The 18,213-nt window shown below is 43.7% G+C and overlaps 1 protein-coding gene across 2 annotated transcripts in view; it reads left to right on the forward strand.

Moving 5' to 3' along the window:
• The first annotated feature begins 1,234 nt into the window (after nucleotides 1-1,234).
• gata5 (GATA binding protein 5) overlaps nucleotides 1,235-18,213 on the forward strand; it is a 31,678-nt gene continuing 14,699 nt past the window's right edge. The window contains exons 1-4 of one of the 2 annotated variants that reach the window (XM_041799807.1): nucleotides 1,235-2,003; nucleotides 3,111-3,280; nucleotides 6,767-6,895; nucleotides 6,999-7,083. In XM_041799807.1, the coding sequence (XP_041655741.1) occupies nucleotides 1,550-2,003; nucleotides 3,111-3,280; nucleotides 6,767-6,895; nucleotides 6,999-7,083 (838 nt within the window). In that variant the 5' untranslated portion in view covers nucleotides 1,235-1,549. The remainder of the gene's footprint in view (nucleotides 2,004-3,110; nucleotides 3,281-6,766; nucleotides 6,896-6,998; nucleotides 7,084-18,213) is intronic. The other variant, XM_041799808.1, reaches the window with a different exon arrangement.

Genomic DNA, 18,213 nt, shown 5'->3' on the forward strand with positions numbered 1-18,213 from the left:
AGTATTCTAATATTGAAAGTGTTATAAGTGTTCTAATATTAAAACTGTTATAAGTATTCTAATATTAAAAGTGTTTTAAGTATTTTAATATTAAAACTGTTGTAAGTTTTATAATATTAAAACTATTCTATTTCAATATTAAAAGTGTTATAGGTATTATAATATTAAAACAATTCTATTATAATATTAAAATTATTGTAACTATTATAATATTAAAACTGTTATAAGTATTTTAATATTAAAACTATTCTACTATAATATAACTATTTTAACTATTCTATTTTCATGAGTATTCTAATTATTAAAATATTAAGACCGTTATAACTGTTATAATATTGAGACCATTTTAGAAATGATCATTTTAAGACTATTTTATTATAATATTGACATTTTTAGCGACTAGTGATGTACATTTTCAAAAAATTCCAGCAGAGCGTGACTGGTATGGTTAATGTTATTAAAAAGTTTATTACAGACTAGACTGACTAGTACCGTAAATATTCTAATAAAGGCCATCACAGACTAGACTGACTGGTACCGTAAATATTCTAATAAATACTGTCACAGACTAGACTGACTGGTACTGTAAATATTCTAATAAATACCATCACACACTAGACTGGCTGGTACCATAGATATCCTAATAAATACTGTCACAGACTAGACTGACTGGTACTGTAAATATTCTAATACAGCCCATCAACGACTAGACTGACTGGTACTGTAAATATTCTAATACAGCCCATCAACGACTAGACTGACTGGTACTGTAAATATTCTAATAAATACCATCACAGACTAGACTGGCTGGTACCATAGATATTCTGATAAATACTGTCACAGACTAGACTGACTGGTACCATAGATATTCTGATAAATACTGTCACAGACTAGACTGACTGGTACCATAGATATTCTAATAAATACCATCACAGACTAGACTGGCTGGTACCATCGATATTCTAATAAATACTGTCACAGACTAGACTGACTGGTACTGTAAATATTCTAATACAGCCCATCAACGACTAGACTGACTGGTACTGTAAATATTCTAATACAGCCCATCAACGACTAGACTGACTGGTACTGTAAATATTCTAATACAGCCCATCAACGACTAGACTGACTGTTACTGTAAATATTCTAATAAATACCATCACAGACTAGACTGGCTGGTACCATAGATATTCTGATAAATACTGTCACAGACTAGACTGACTGGTACCATAGATATTCTAATAAATACCATCACAGACTAGACTGACTGGTACCATCGATATTCTAATAAATACTGTCACAGACTAGACTGACTGGTACTGTAAATATTCTAATACAGCCCATCAACGACTAGACTGACTGGTACCATAAATATTCTAATAAAGGCCATCACAGACTAGACTGTACGATTGCTTAGTGATTGATTTATTAATCGATTTGAAAATTGATTGATTGATTAATTGTCACGTCTTAATCATGTCTTTGGTATATATTTTCCAGCTTTCTGGAAACTCTCCCCCCCCACCAGATTTGATCCTGGACCAGAAACATGTACCAGAGTCTAAATCTGTCATCCCCCCAGGTCCCCTACCCCCCTGACACCGGGGCGTACCTGCCCCCCACCTCCGGCAGGGTGGTACCCATGCTAACCCCCCTGCCCTACCTACAGACCTGTGATCCCACCCATCAAACCCTCTGCTGGACTCAGAGCGGGGGGGATGGCTCTGGGTTCAGCCCTAGCAGCCCCTCCCTCCCTCCCAACGATTTTTCATTCCCAAACAGCCCCCCCCCCAACCGAGACTCCAGCTACCAGAGTCCACTGCTGCTGGGTACTCGGGGGCAGGGAGATCAATACGGTGGGGCTCTTGTCCACTCTGTGGGAGGGGCTTACTCCATGCCGTACACCCACATAAGCCCAGAGATGGCCCCATCCCCTTCCTGGACCCAAGGACCCTTGGAACTGCAGGGCCGAGGGGGGGGCCATGGAAGATGGACCGGTGTGGGTGAGTACCTCTGCCCCCTACTGCGACCTTAGATAGAAGGACACATTTCTTTACTAAAAACCCACCAAAATAAAACTATTTAAGTAGACGATCAAAAATAAAGACCCGCCAAAATAAAACTATTTGAGTAGACGATCAAAAATAAAGACGTGCCAAAATAAAACTATTTGAGTAGACGATCAAAAATAAAGACCCGCCAAAATAAAACTATTTAAGTAGACGATCAAAAATAAAGACCCGCCAAAATAAAACTATTTAAGTAGACGATCAAAAATAAAGACCCACCAAAATAAAACAATTTAAGTAGACGATCAAATACAAAGACCCGCCAAAATAAAACAATTTAAGTAGATCATCAAAAATAAAGATCCTCCAAAATAAAACTACTTAAATAAAGACAACCAAATATAAATGCCCGCCAAAATAAAACGACTTTAATTAAACACCAAATATAAGGGAACGCTTTAGCAAAGCATCTTTTTCTATCCGGGTCAAAACATCAACATTTTTCATCACAGAATGTAGATATTTGGAAAATTTAGCACCAATTTAGCACCAGATCCACTGTTCTAGATTATTTCATAGATCTAGATTATCTGATGGTTCCAGAGATTATTTCATGGTTCTAGATAATCTGATTTTCTAGATATTGTCTGATGGTTCTAGAGATTATGTGATTGTTCTACATTATTTGATGGTTCTAGATAATTTGATTGTCCAAGATTATTTGATGGTTCTCGATTATCTGATTGATCGAGATAAAGTCATGGTTCTAGATTATCTGATGATTCTTAAGACTTTGTGAATGTTCTCAAGATTATCTGATGGTTCTTGAAAATATTTCATAGTTCTAGATTATCTGGTTATAGTAATTTTTGCATGGTTCTATATTATCTGATGGTTCTAGAGATGTTATTGTTCAAGATCATTTCATTGTTCTAGATTATCTGATGGTTATAGAGGTAATTTCATGGTTCTAGATCAGATTGTTCTACTAAAATGATGAAATGTAAAGAACAGTTATCATTTATGCCTAATTGTGATCATTTGTGATATGACAAATATTACACATTAACATGGCCCTCATGCTCATGTTGGTCCTCTCAGATCTGATGGACGATGTTTCCACGGAGGGACGGGAGTGCGTTAACTGCGGCTCAGTGTCAACGCCGCTGTGGCGAAGAGACGGAACAGGACACTACCTCTGCAACGCCTGTGGCCTGTACCACAAGATGAACGGGGTCAACAGACCGCTGATCAGACCGCACAAGCGCCTGGTGAGACACAACTACACACCTACACAACAACTACTACACAACTACAACTACATGACTAGTACGTCTACTACACAACTATACCTACAGAACTACACAACAACGACACATCTACACAACAACTACTACACAACTACAACTACATGACTAGTACGACTACTACACAACTATAACTACGGAACTACACACCTACACAACAACGACACATCTACACAACAACTACTACACAACTACAACTACATGACTAGTACGACTACTACACAACTATAACTACGGAACTACACAACAACAACTACATGACTAGTATGACTACAACACAACTATAACTACAGAACTACATGATGACACACCTACACAACAACTACTACACAACTACAACTACATGACTTGTACGACTACTACGCAACTATAACTACAGAACTATACAACTACACAACTGCTACACCACTACAACAACACAACTAGTACATGACTACTACACAACTACAACTACAGAACAACTGCACAACTACACAATAACTGCTACACCACTACAACGACACAACTAGTACATTACTACTACACAACTACAACTACATGACTAGTATGACTACTACACAACTATAACTACACAACTACACAACTACACACCTACACAACAACTATTACACAACTACAACTACATGACTAGTACGACTACTACACAACTATAACTACACAACTACACAACGACACATCTACACAACAACTACTACACAGCTAAAACTACATGACTAGTACGACTACTACACAACTATAACTACAGAACTACACACCTACACAACAACTACTACACAACTACAAATACATGACTAGTACGACTACTACACAACTATAACTACAGAACTACACAACTACACAACAACGACACATCTACACAACAACTACTACACAACTACAACCACATGACTAGTACGACTACTACACAACTATAACTACAGAACTACACAACTACACAACAACGACACATCTACACAACAACTACTACACAGCTACAACTACATGACTAGTACGACTACTACGCAACTATAACTACAAAACTATACAACTACACAACAACTGCTACACAGCTACAACGACACAACTAGTACATTACTACTACACAACTACAACTACAGAACAACTGCACAACTACACAACAACTACACAACTAAACAACAACTACACAACAACTACTACACAACTACAACTATACAATTACAACTACATGACTAGTATGACTACTACACAACTATAACTACACAACTACACAACTACACACCTACACAACAACTATTACACAACTACAACTACATGACTAGTACGACTACTACACAACTATAACTACACAACTACACAACGACACATCTACACAACAACTACTACACAGCTAAAACTACATGACTAGTACGACTACTACACAACTATAACTACAGAACTACACACCTACACAACAACTACTACACAACTACAAATACATGACTAGTACGACTACTACACAACTATAACTACAGAACTACACAACTACACAACAACGACACATCTACACAACAACTACTACACAACTACAACCACATGACTAGTACGACTACTACACAACTATAACTACAGAACTACACAACTACACAACAACGACACATCTACACAACAACTACTACACAGCTACAACTACATGACTAGTACGACTACTACGCAACTATAACTACAGAACTATACAACTACACAACAACTGCTACACAGCTACAACGACACAACTAGTACATTACTACTACACAACTACAACTACAGAACAACTGCACAACTACACAACAACTACACAACTAAACAACAACTACACAACTACACAACAACTACTACACAACTACAACTATACAATTACATTCCTACAACTACAAAACAATGACACAACTACACAACAACTACACAACTACAAAACAACTACTACACAACTACAACTATACAATTACATTCCTACAACTACAAAACAATGACACAACTACACAACAACTACACAACTACAAAACAACTACACAACTACACAACAACTACCACACAACAACAACTACAGAACGACACAACTACAAAACAAATACTACACAACTACAACCACATAAATACAACTACACAACAACTACACAACTACACAACAACTACTATACCACTACAACTTCACAAATACTACATGACTATTACACAACTACAACTACACTATTACATAACTACAACTACAGAACAACGACACAACTACACAACTACACAACAACTTCACAACCACACAACAACTTCACAACTACTACACCACTACAGCTACACATCTAGTACACAACTACTATGAAACTACAACAGAACAACTGCACAACTACACAAAAACTACTACACCACTACAACTACACGACTAGTACATGACTACTACACAACTATAACTACAGAACAACTGCAGAACTACACAAAAACTACACAACTACAACTCCACACCTACACAACAACTACATAACTACTACACAACAACTACTACAGGACTACAACTACACAACTACAGAACAACTGCCTAACTACAACTACACAACTACAGCTACACACCTACACAACAACTACACAACTACATGACTACTACACAACAACTACTACACAACTACACAACAACACAACAACTACTACACGACTACACAACAACACAACAACTACTACACGACTACAACTACACAACTACAACTGCAGAACAACTACCGAACAACTACACAACTACTACACAACTCCTACACCACACAGGCCCTACAATGCTGGCGACCTCATAGAGTACTACAGGCCTAATCTGCTGAGTCATGGTGAGAGATAATAGCAGGATGAATATTTCTGTATTCTAGAGAAAACAGTCTGTCAGTTTGAACCAATAGTATCTGTCCTTGTTTACCTGTTTTTCAAACTGTTGCTTTAAATAGATCTATCACAAATTTTTTTCTTTATATTGAAATGATTGTTTATATTTATTAATTTACCATGTGATGTGCTTACATTTACTATTTCTCTGATTTTATGTGGTTGTGTTTTTTTAATTGACAAGTGAATCTCTGAAGATTAGAACATCATGACAAAGATACATTCGGTTTTGGTTATTATGGCTTACAACAAACAAAACCCTTCACTTTCTGTGGTGTACCCTCCGTGTCTGCTTTGGTGCAGCCTCTGATCACAGTCTGATCTGAACCAGAATGAGAGAAATAACTGACAATAACTTGGACATATCCACAATATTGTAATATTTAGAAATGGGCTTTAAGTTTTTATTGTCAAGATTAAAAAAAAAATCTCAAAAAGTCTTGAAAACATTTCTCCTTGGATAAGAAGAATGTAGAATAGATGGAAGTTTAACCTTTTTATTAAATCAATGCACACAAATGAACATAGATGATAATCTATTTTTTGAGATGCACCTGTAATATATCATCATTTACATAACCATTAGTATCAGTTAACATGTTTGTCATCCTGAAGCAGACTCCGTCTCGTCGCGCCGGACTCTGCTGCACCAATTGTCATACCAGCACAACCACGCTGTGGAGGCGTAACGCTGACGGAGAGCCCGTCTGTAACGCCTGTGGACTCTACATGAAACTGCACGGGGTAAACAACTGACCAAAATTGTTTGTGGATGCTGGCAAACAAGGGGGCATGGTCTATGCGAGATTAGATCAGCTCACCCTTTACCCCTTCCATTGCCCGGCAGGTACCCAGACCTCTGGCCATGAAGAAGGAGAGCATCCAGACCAGGAAAAGGAAACCAAAGATTCCCAAAAAGAAAACAGCCACACGTGAGTGAAGACAAACAGAGAAAGACTACATGACCACGGGAGAGTTAAGACAGACAGAGACGGACTAAACAACCACGGGAGAGTTAAGACAGAGACCGACTAAACAACCACGGGAGAGTTAAGACAGAGACGGACTAAACAACCACGGGAGAGTTAAGACAGAGACGGACTAAACAACCAGGGGAGAGTTAAAGACAGACAGAGACGGACTAAACAACCACGGGAGAGTTAAGACAGAGACGGACTAAACAACCACGGGAGAGTTAAGACAGACAGAGACGGACTAAACAACCACGGGAGAGTTAAAGACAGTCAGATACAGGAGACTTAAGACAGAGACGGACTAAACAACCACGGGAGAGTTAAGACAGACAGAGACGGACTAAACAACCACGGGAGAGTTAAGACAGACAGAGACCGACTAAACAACCACGGGAGAGTTAAGACAGACAGAGACGGACTAAACAACCACGGGAGAGTTAAAGACAGACAGATACGGACTACACAACCACGGGAGAGTTAAGACAGAGACGGACTAAACAACCACGGGAGAGTTAAGACAGACAGAGACGGACTAAACAACCACGGGAGAGTTAAGACAGACAGAGACGGACTAAACAACCACGGGAGAGTTAAAGACAGACAGAGACGGACTAAACAACCACGGGAGAGTTAAAGACAGACAGATACGGACTACACAACCACGGGAGAGTTAAGACGAACAGAGACGGACTAAACAACCACGGGAGAGTTAAGACAGAGACGGACTAAACACCAACGGGAGAGTTACGACAGACAGAGACGGACTAAACAACCACGGGAGAGTTAAGACAGACAGAGACGGACTAAACAACCACGGGAGAGTTAAGACAGACAGAGACCGACTAAACAACCACGGGAGAGTTAAGACAGAGACGGACTAAACAACCACCGTTGAGTTAAAGACAGACAGAGACGGACTAAACAACCACGGGAGAGTTAAGACAGACAGAGATGGACTAAACAACCACGGGAGAGTTAAGACAGAGACGGACTAAACACCAACGGGAGAGTTAAGACAGAGACGGACTAAACAACCACGGGAGAGTTAAGACAGACAGAGATGGACTAAACAACCATGGTAGAGTTAAGACAGACAGAGACGGACTAAACAACCACGGGAGAGTTAAGACAGACAGTGACGGACTAAACAACCACGGGAGAGTTAAGACAGAGACAGACTAAACAACCACGAGAGAGTTAAGACAGACAGAGACGGACTAGACGACCACGGGACAGTTAAGACAGAGACGGACTAAACAACCACGTGAGAGTTAAGACAGATAGAGACGGACTGAACGACCAGGGGAGAGTTAAGACAGACAGAGACGGACTAAACGACCAGGGGAGAGTTAAGACAGACAGAGACGGACTTAACAACCACGGGAGAGTTAAGACAGACAGAGACGGACTAAACGACCACGGGAGATTAAAGACGGACAGAGACGGACTAAACGACCAGGGGAGAGTTAAGACAGACAGAGATGGACTAAACGACCACGGGAGAGAAGAGAAAAAAAAGACAACTAAACAACCACGGGAGAGTTAAGACAGACAGAGACGGACTAAACAACTACGGGAGAGTTAAGACAGACAGAGACGGACTAAACAACCACGGGAGAGTTAAAGAAAGACAGAGACGGACTAAACAACCACGGGAGGGTTAAAGACAGACAGATACGGACTACACAACCACGGGAGAGTTAAGACAGAGACGGACTAAACAACCACGGGAGAGTTAAGACAGACAGAGACGGACTAAACAACCACGGGAGAGTTAAGACAGAGACGGACTAAACACCAACGGGAGAGTTAAGACAGACAGAGACGGACTAAACAACCACGGGAGAGTTAAGACAGACAGAGACGGACTAAACAACCACGGGAGAGTTAAGACAGAGACGGACTAAACAACCACGGGAGAGTTAAGACAGACAGAGACGGACTAAACAACCACGGGAGAGTTAAGACAGACAGAGACGGACTAAACAACCACGGGAGAGTTAAAGACAGACAGAGACGACTAAACAACCACGGGGAGTTAAAGACAGACAGAGCGGACTAAACAACCACGGGAGTTTTAAAGACAGACAGATACAGACTACACAACCACGGGAGAATTAAGACAGAGAGGCGGACTAAACACCAACGGGAGAGTTAAGACAGACAGAGACGGACTAAACAACCACGGGAGAGTTAAAGACAGACAGATACGGACTACACAACCACGGGAGAGTTAAGACAGAGACGGACTAAACAACCACGGAAGAGTTAAGACAGACAGAGACGGACTAAACAACCACGGGAGAGTTAAAGACAGACAGAGACGGACTAAACAACCACGGGAGAGTTAAAGACAGACAGAGACGGACTAAACAACCACGGGAGAGTTAAGACAGAGACGGACTAAACACCAACGGGAGAGTTAAGACAGACAGAGACGGACTAAACAACCACGGGAGAGTTAAGACAGAGACGGACTAAACAACCACGGAAGAGTTAAGACAGACAGAGACGGACTAAACAACCACGGGAGAGTTAAGACAGACAGAGACGGAATAAACAACCAACGGATAGTTACAGACAGACAGAGAAGGACTAAACAACCACGGGAGAGTTAAAGACAGACAGATACGGACTACACAACCACGGGAGAGTTAAGACAGAGACGGACTAAACAACCACGGGAGAGTTAAGACAGACAGAGACGGACTAAACAACCACGGGAGAGTTAAGACAGAGATGGACTAAACAACCACGGGAGAGTTAAGACGAACAGAGACGGACTAAACAACCACGGGAGAGTTAAGACAGAGACGGACTAAACAACCACGGGAGAGTTAAGACAGACAGAGACGGACTAAACAACCACGGGAGAGTTAAGACAGACAGAGACGGACTAAACAACCACGGGAGAGTTAAGACAGACAGAGACCGACTAAACAACCACGGGAGAGTTAAGACAGACAGAGACGGACTAAACAACCACGGGAGAGTTAAGACAGAGACGGACTAAACAACCACGTGAGAGTTAAGACAGATAGAGACGGACTGAACGACCATGGGAGTTAAGACAGACAGAGATGGACTAAACGACGACGGGAGATTAAAGACAGACAGAGACGGACTAAACAACCACGGGAGAGTTAAAGAAAGACAGAGACCGACAAAAAAACCACGGAGAGAGTTAAGACAGACAGAGCGGACTAAACAACCACGGGGAGAGTTAAGACAGACAGACGGACTAAACAACCACGGAGAGTTAAGACAGACAGAGACGGACTAAACAACCACGGGAGAGTTAAGACAGAGACCGACTAAACAACCCCGGGAGAGTTAAGACAGACAGAGACGGACTAAACAACCACGGGAGAGTTAAGACAGAGACGGACTAAACAACCACGGGAGAGTTAAGACAGACAGAGACGGACTAAACAACCACGGGAGAGTTAAGACAGACAGAGACCGACTAAACAACCACGGGAGAGTTAAAGAAAGACAGAGACGGACTAAAAAACCACGGGAGAGTTAAGACAGAGACGGACTAAACAACCACCGTTGAGTTAAAGACAGACAGAGACGGACTAAACAACCACAGGAGAGTTAAGACAGACAGAGACGGACTAAACAACCACGGGAGAGTTAAGACAGAGACGGACTAAACACCAACGGGAGAGTTAAGACAGAGACGGACTAAACACCAACGGGAGAGTTAAGACAGACAGAGATGGAATAAACAACCATGGAAGAGTTAAGACAGACAGAGACGGACTAAACAACCACGGGAGAGTTAAGACAGACAGAGACCGACTAAACAACCACGGGAGAGTTAAAGACAGACAGAGACGGACTAAACAACCACGGGAGAGTTAAGACAGACAGAGACGGACTAAACAACCACGGGAGAGTTAAAGACAGACAGAGATGGACTAAACAACCACGGGAGAGTTAAGACAGACAGAGACGGACTAAACGACCACGGGAGAGAAGAGAAAAAAAAGACAACTAAACAACCACCGGAGAGTTAAGACAGACAGAGACGGACTAAACAACCACGGGAGAGTTAAGACAGACAGAGACCGACTAAACAACCACGGGAGAGTTAAAGACAGACAGAGACGGACTAAACAACCACGGGAGAGTTAAGACAGACAGAGACGGACTAAACAACCACGGGAGAGTTAAGACAGACAGAGACCGACTAAACAACCACGGGAGAGTTAAAGACAGACAGAGACGGACTAAACAACCACGGGAGAGTTAAAGACAGACAGATACAGACTACACAACCACGGGAGAGTTAAGACAGAGACGGACTAAACAACCACGGGAGAGTTAAGACAGACAGAGACGGACTAAACAACCACGGGAGAGTTAAGACAGACAGAGACGGACTAAACAACCACGGGAGAGTTAAGACAGACAGAGACGGACTAAACAACCACGGGAGAGTTAAGACAGACAGAGACGGACTAAACAACCACGGGAGAGTTAAGACAGAGACGGACTAAACAACCACGGGAGAGTTAAGACAGACAGAGACGGACTAAACAACCACGGGAGAGTTAAAGACAGACAGAGACGGACTAAACAACCACGGGAGAGTTAAAGACAGACAGAGACGGACTAAACAACCACGGGAGAGTTAAAGACAGACAGAGACGGACTAAACAACCACGGGAGAGTTAAAGACAGACAGAGACGGACTAAACAACCACGGGAGAGTTAAGACAGACAGAGACGGACTAAACAACCACGGGAGAGTTAAGACAGACAGAGACGGACTAAACAACCACGGGAGAGTTAAGACAGAGACGGACTAAACAACCACGTGAGATTTAAGACAGAGACGGACTAAACTACCAAGCGAGAGTAAAGACAGACAGAGACGGACTAAACGACCACGGGAGATTAAAGACAGACAGAGACGGACTAAACGACCCCGGGAGAGTTAAAGACAGACAGAGACGGACTAAACAACCACGGGAGAGTTAAAGACAGACAGAGACGGACTAAACAACCACGGGAGTTAAGACAGAGACGGACTAAACAACCACGGAGAGTTAAGACAGACAGAGACGGACTAAACAACCACTGTAGACTTAAGACAGAGACTGACTAAACACCAACGGGAGATTTAAGACAGACAGAGTCGGACTAAACAACCTTGGGAGATTAAATGACAGAGACGGACTAAACAACCACGGGAGAGTTAAGACAGACAGAGACGGACTAAACAACCACGGAGAGTTAAGACAGACAGAGACGGACTAAACAACCACGGAGAGTTAAGACAGACAGAGACGGACTAAACAACCACGGAGAGTTAAAGACAGACAGAGACGGACTAAACAACCACGGAGAGTTAAGACAGACAGAGACGGACTAAACAACCACGGGAGAGTTAAGACAGAGACGGACTAAACAACCACGGAGAGTTAAGACAGACAGAGATGGACTAAACAACCATGGAGAGTTAAGACAGACAGAGACGGACTAAACAACCACGGGAGAGTTAAGACAGACAGAGACGACTAAACAACCACGGGAGAGTTAAGACAGACAGAGACGGACTAAACAACCACGGAGAGTTAAGACAGACAGAGACGGACTAAACAACCACGGAGAGTTAAAGACAGACAGAGATGGACTAAACAACCACGGAGAGTTAAAGACAGACAGATACGGACTACACAACCACGGAGAGTTAAGACAGAGACGGACTAAACAACCACGGAGAGTTAAGACAGACAGAGACGGACTAAACAACCACGGAGAGTTAAGACAGAGACGGACTAAACAACCACGGGAGAGTTAAGGACAGAGACGGACTAAACAACCACGGAGAGTTAAGACAGACAGAGACGGACTAAACAACCACGGGAGAGTTAAGACAGACAGAGCGGACTAAACAACCACGGGAGAGTTAAGACAGACAGAGACGGACTAAACAACCACGGGAGAGTTAAAGACCGACAGATACGGACTAAACAACCACGGGAGAGTTAAGACAGAGACGGACTAAACACCAACCGGAGAGTTAAGACCGACAGAGACGGACTAAACAACCACGGAGAGTTAAGACAGACAGACGGACTAAACACCACGGGAGAGTTAAGACAGACAGAGACGGACTAAACAACCACGGAGAGTTAAGACAGACAGAGACGGACTAAACAACCATGGGAGAGTTAAGACAGAGACGGACTAAACAACCACGGGAGAGTTAAGACAGACAGAGACGGACTAAACAACCACGGGAGAGTTAAGACAGACAGAGACGGACTAAACAACCACGGGAGAGTTAAGACAGACAGAGACGGACTAAACAACCACGGGAGAGTTAAGACAGACAGAGACGGACTAAACAACCACGGGAGAGTTAAGACAGACAGAGACGGACTAAACAACCACGGGAGAGTTAAGACAGACAGAGACGGACTAAACAACCACGGGAGAGTTAAGACAGACAGAGACGGACTAAACAACCACGGGAGAGTTAAGACAGACAGAGACGGACTAAACAACCACGGGAGAGTTAAGACAGACAGAGACGGACTAAACAACCACGGGAGAGTTAAGACAGAGACGGACTAAACAACCACGGGAGAGTTAAGACAGACAGAGACGGACTAAACAACCACGGGAGAGTTAAAGACAGACAGATACGGACTACACAACCACGGGAGAGTTAAGACAGAGACGGACTAAACAACCACGGGAGAGTTAAGACAGACAGAGACGGACTAAACAACCACGGGAGAGTTAAGACAGACAGAGACGGACTAAACAACCACGGGAGAGTTAAAGACAGACAGAGACGGACTAAACAACCACGGGAGAGTTAAGACAGAGACGGACGAAACAACCACGGAGAGTTAAGACAGACAGAGACGGACTAAACAACCACGGAGAGTTAAGACAGACAGAGACGGACTAAACAACCACGGAGAGTTAAAGACAGACAGAGACGGACTAAACAACCACGGGAGAGTTAAAGACAGACAGATACGGACTACACAACCACGGGAGAGTTAAGACAGACAGAGACGGACTAAACAACCACCGGAGAGTTAAGAAAGACAGAGACGGACTAAACAACCACCGGGAGAGTTAAGACAGACAGAGACGGACTAAACAACCACGGGAGAGTTAAGACAGACAGAGACGGACTAAACAACCACGGGAGAGTTAAGACAGAGACGGACTAAACAACCACGGGAGAGTTAAGACAGACAGAGACCGACTAAAAAACCACGGGAGAGTTAAAGACAGACAGAGACGGACTAAACAACCACGGGAGAGTTAAAGACAGACAGAGACGGACTAAACAACCACGGGAGAGTTAAAGACAGACAGAGACGGACTAAACAACCACGGGAGAGTTAAAGACAGACAGATACGGACTACACAACCACGGGAGAGTTAAGACAGAGACGGACTAAACAACCACGGGAGAGTTAAGACAGACAGAGACGGACTAAACAACCACGGGAGAGTTAAGACAGAGACGGACTAAACAACCACGTGAGAGTTAAGACAGATAGAGACGGACTGAACAACCATGGGAGAGAAAAGAAGACAGAGATGGACTAAACGACCACGGGAGATTAAAGACAGACAGAGACGGACTAAACAACCACGGGAGAGTTAAAGACAGACAGAGACGGACTAAACAACCACGGGAGAGTTAAAGACAGACAGATACGGACTACACAACCACGGGAGAGTTAAGACAGAGACGGACTAAACAACCACGGGAGAGTTAAGACAGACAGAGACGGACTAAACAACCACGGGAGAGTTAAGACAGAGACGGACTAAACACCAACGGGAGAGTTAAGACAGACAGAGACGGACTAAACAACCATGGGAGAGTAAAGGACAGAGACGGACTAAACAACCACGGGAGAGTTAAGACAGACAGAGACGGACTAAACAACCACGGGAGAGTTAAGACAGACAGAGACCGACTAAACAACCACGGGAGAGTTAAAGACAGACAGAGACGGACTAAACAACCACGGGAGAGTTAAAGACAGACAGAGACGGACTAAACAACCACGGGAGAGTTAAGACAGACAGAGACGGACTAAACAACCACGGGAGAGTTAAGACAGAGACGGACTAAACACCAACGGGAGAGTTAAGACAGACAGAGATGGAATAAACAACCATGGAAGAGTTAAGACAGACAGAGACGGACTAAACAACCACGGGAGAGTTAAGACAGACAGAGACCGACTAAACAACCACGGGAGAGTTAAAGACAGACAGAGACGGACTAAACAACCACGGGAGAGTTAAGACAGACAGAGACGGACTAAACAACCACGGGAGAGTTAAAGACAGACAGAGATGGACTAAACAACCACGGGAGAGTTAAAGACAGACAGATACGGACTACACAACCACGGGAGAGTTAAGACAGAGACGGACTAAACAACCACGGGAGAGTTAAGACAGACAGAGACGGACTAAACAACCACGGGAGAGTTAAGACAGAGACGGACTAAACAACCACGGGAGAGTTAAGACAGAGACGGACTAAACAACCACGGGAGAGTTAAGACAGACAGAGACGGACTAAACAACCACGGGAGAGTTAAGACAGACAGAGACGGACTAAACACCAACGGGAGAGTTAAGACAGACAGAGACGGACTAAACAACCACGGGAGGGTTAAAGACAGACAGATACAGACTACACAACCACGGGAGAATTAAGACAGAGACGGACTAAACAACCACGGGAGAGTTAAGACAGACAGAGACGGACTAAACAACCACGGGAGAGTTAAGACAGACAGAGACGGACTAAACACCAACGGGAGAGTTAAGACAGACAGAGACGGACTAAACAACCACGGGAGAGTTAAAGACAGACAGATACGGACTACACAACCACGGGAGAGTTAAGACAGAGACGGACTAAACAACCACGGGAGAGTTAAGACAGACAGAGACGGACTAAACAACCACGGGAGAGTTAAGACAGACAGAGACGGACTAAACACCAACGGGAGAGTTAAGACAGACAGAGACGGACTAAACAACCACGGGAGAGTTAAGACAGACAGAGACGGACTAAACAACCACGGGAGAGTTAAGACAGACAGAGACGGACTAAACACCAACGGGAGAGTTAAGACAGACAGAGACGGACTAAACAACCACGGGAGAGTTAAGACAGACAGAGACGGACTAAACAACCAACGGGAGAGTGAAGACAGACAGAGACCGACTAAACAACCACGGGAGAGTTAAGACAGACAGAGACGGACTAAACAACCACGGGAGAGTTAAGACAGAGACGGACTAAACAACCACGGGAGAGTTAAGACAGACAGAGACGGACTAAACAACCACGGGAGAGTTAAAGACAGACAGATACAGACTACACAACCACGGGAGAGTTAAGACAGAGACCGACTAAACAACCACGGGAGAGTTAAGACAGACAGAGACGGACTAAACAACCACGGGAGAGTTAAGACAGACAGAGACGGACTAAACAACCACGGGAGAGTAAAGGACAGACAAATACGGAATACACAACCACGGGAGAGTTAAGACAGAGACGGACTAAACAACCACGGAAGAGTTAAGACAGACAGAGACGGACTAAACAACCACGGGAGAGTTAAGACAGACAGAGACGGACTAAACAACCACGGGAGAGTTAAAGACAGACAGAGACGGACTAAACAACCACGGGAGAGTTAAAGACAGACAGATACGGACTACACAACCACGGGAGAGTTAAGACAGAGACGGACTAAACAACCACGGGAGAGTTAAGACAGACAGAGACGGACTAAACAACCACGGGAGAGTTAAGACAGACAGAGACGGACTAAACACCAACGGGAGAGTTAAGACAGACAGAGACGGACTAAACAACCACGGGAGAGTTAAGACAGACAGAGACGGACTAAACAACCACGGGAGAGTTAAGACAGACAGAGACGGACTAAACAACCACGGGAGAGTTAAGACAGACAGAGACCGACTAAACAACCACCCGAGAGATAAGAAAGACAGAGACGGACTAAACAACCACGGGAGAGTTAAGACAGACAGAGACGGACTAAACACCAACGGGAGAGTTAAGACAGACAGAGACGGACTAAACAACCACGGGAGAGTTAAGACAGAGACGGACTAAACAACCACGGGAGAGTTAAGACAGACAGAGACCGACTAAACAACCACGGGAGAGTTAAAGACAGACAGATACAGACTAAACAACCACGGGGAGAGTTAAGACAGACAGAGCGGACTAAACAACCACCGGAGAGTTAAGACAGACAGAGACGGACTAAACAACCACGGAAGAGTTAATACATACAGATACGGACTAAACAACCACGGTAGAGTTAAGACAGACAGACACGGACTAAACAACCACGGTTTAGTTAAGTCAGACAGAGACGGACTAAACAACCACGGAAGAGTTAAGACAGACAGAGACGGACTAAACAACCACGGGAGAGTTAAGACAGACAGAGACGGACTAAACAACCACGGGAGAGTTAAAGACAGACAGAGACGGACTAAACAACCACGGGAGAGTTAAAGACAGACAGATACGGACTACACAACCACGGGAGAGTTAAGACAGAGACGGACTAAACAACCACGGGAGAGTTAAGACAGACAGAGACGGACTAAACAACCACGGGAGAGTTAAGACAGAGACGGACTAAACAACCACGGGAGAGTTAAGACAGACAGAGACGGACTAAACAACCACGGGAGAGTTAAGACAGACAGAGACCGACTAAACAACCACGGGAGAGTTAAAGACAGACAGAGACGGACTAAACAACCACGGGAGAGTTAAAGACAGACAGAGACGGACTACACAACCACGGGAGAGTTAAGACAGAGACGGACTAAACAACCACGGAAGAGTTAAGACAGACAGAGACGGACTAAACAACCACGGGAGAGTTACGACAGACAGAGACGGACTAAACAACCACGGGAGAGTTAAAGACAGACAGAGACGGACTAAACAACCACGGGAGAGTTAAGACAGAGACGGACTAAACAACCACGGGAGAGTTAAAGACAGACAGATACGGA

Source organism: Cheilinus undulatus, linkage group 11 (genome assembly GCF_018320785.1).
Source record: "Cheilinus undulatus linkage group 11, ASM1832078v1, whole genome shotgun sequence".
Taxonomy (NCBI): Eukaryota; Metazoa; Chordata; class Actinopteri; order Labriformes; family Labridae; genus Cheilinus; species Cheilinus undulatus.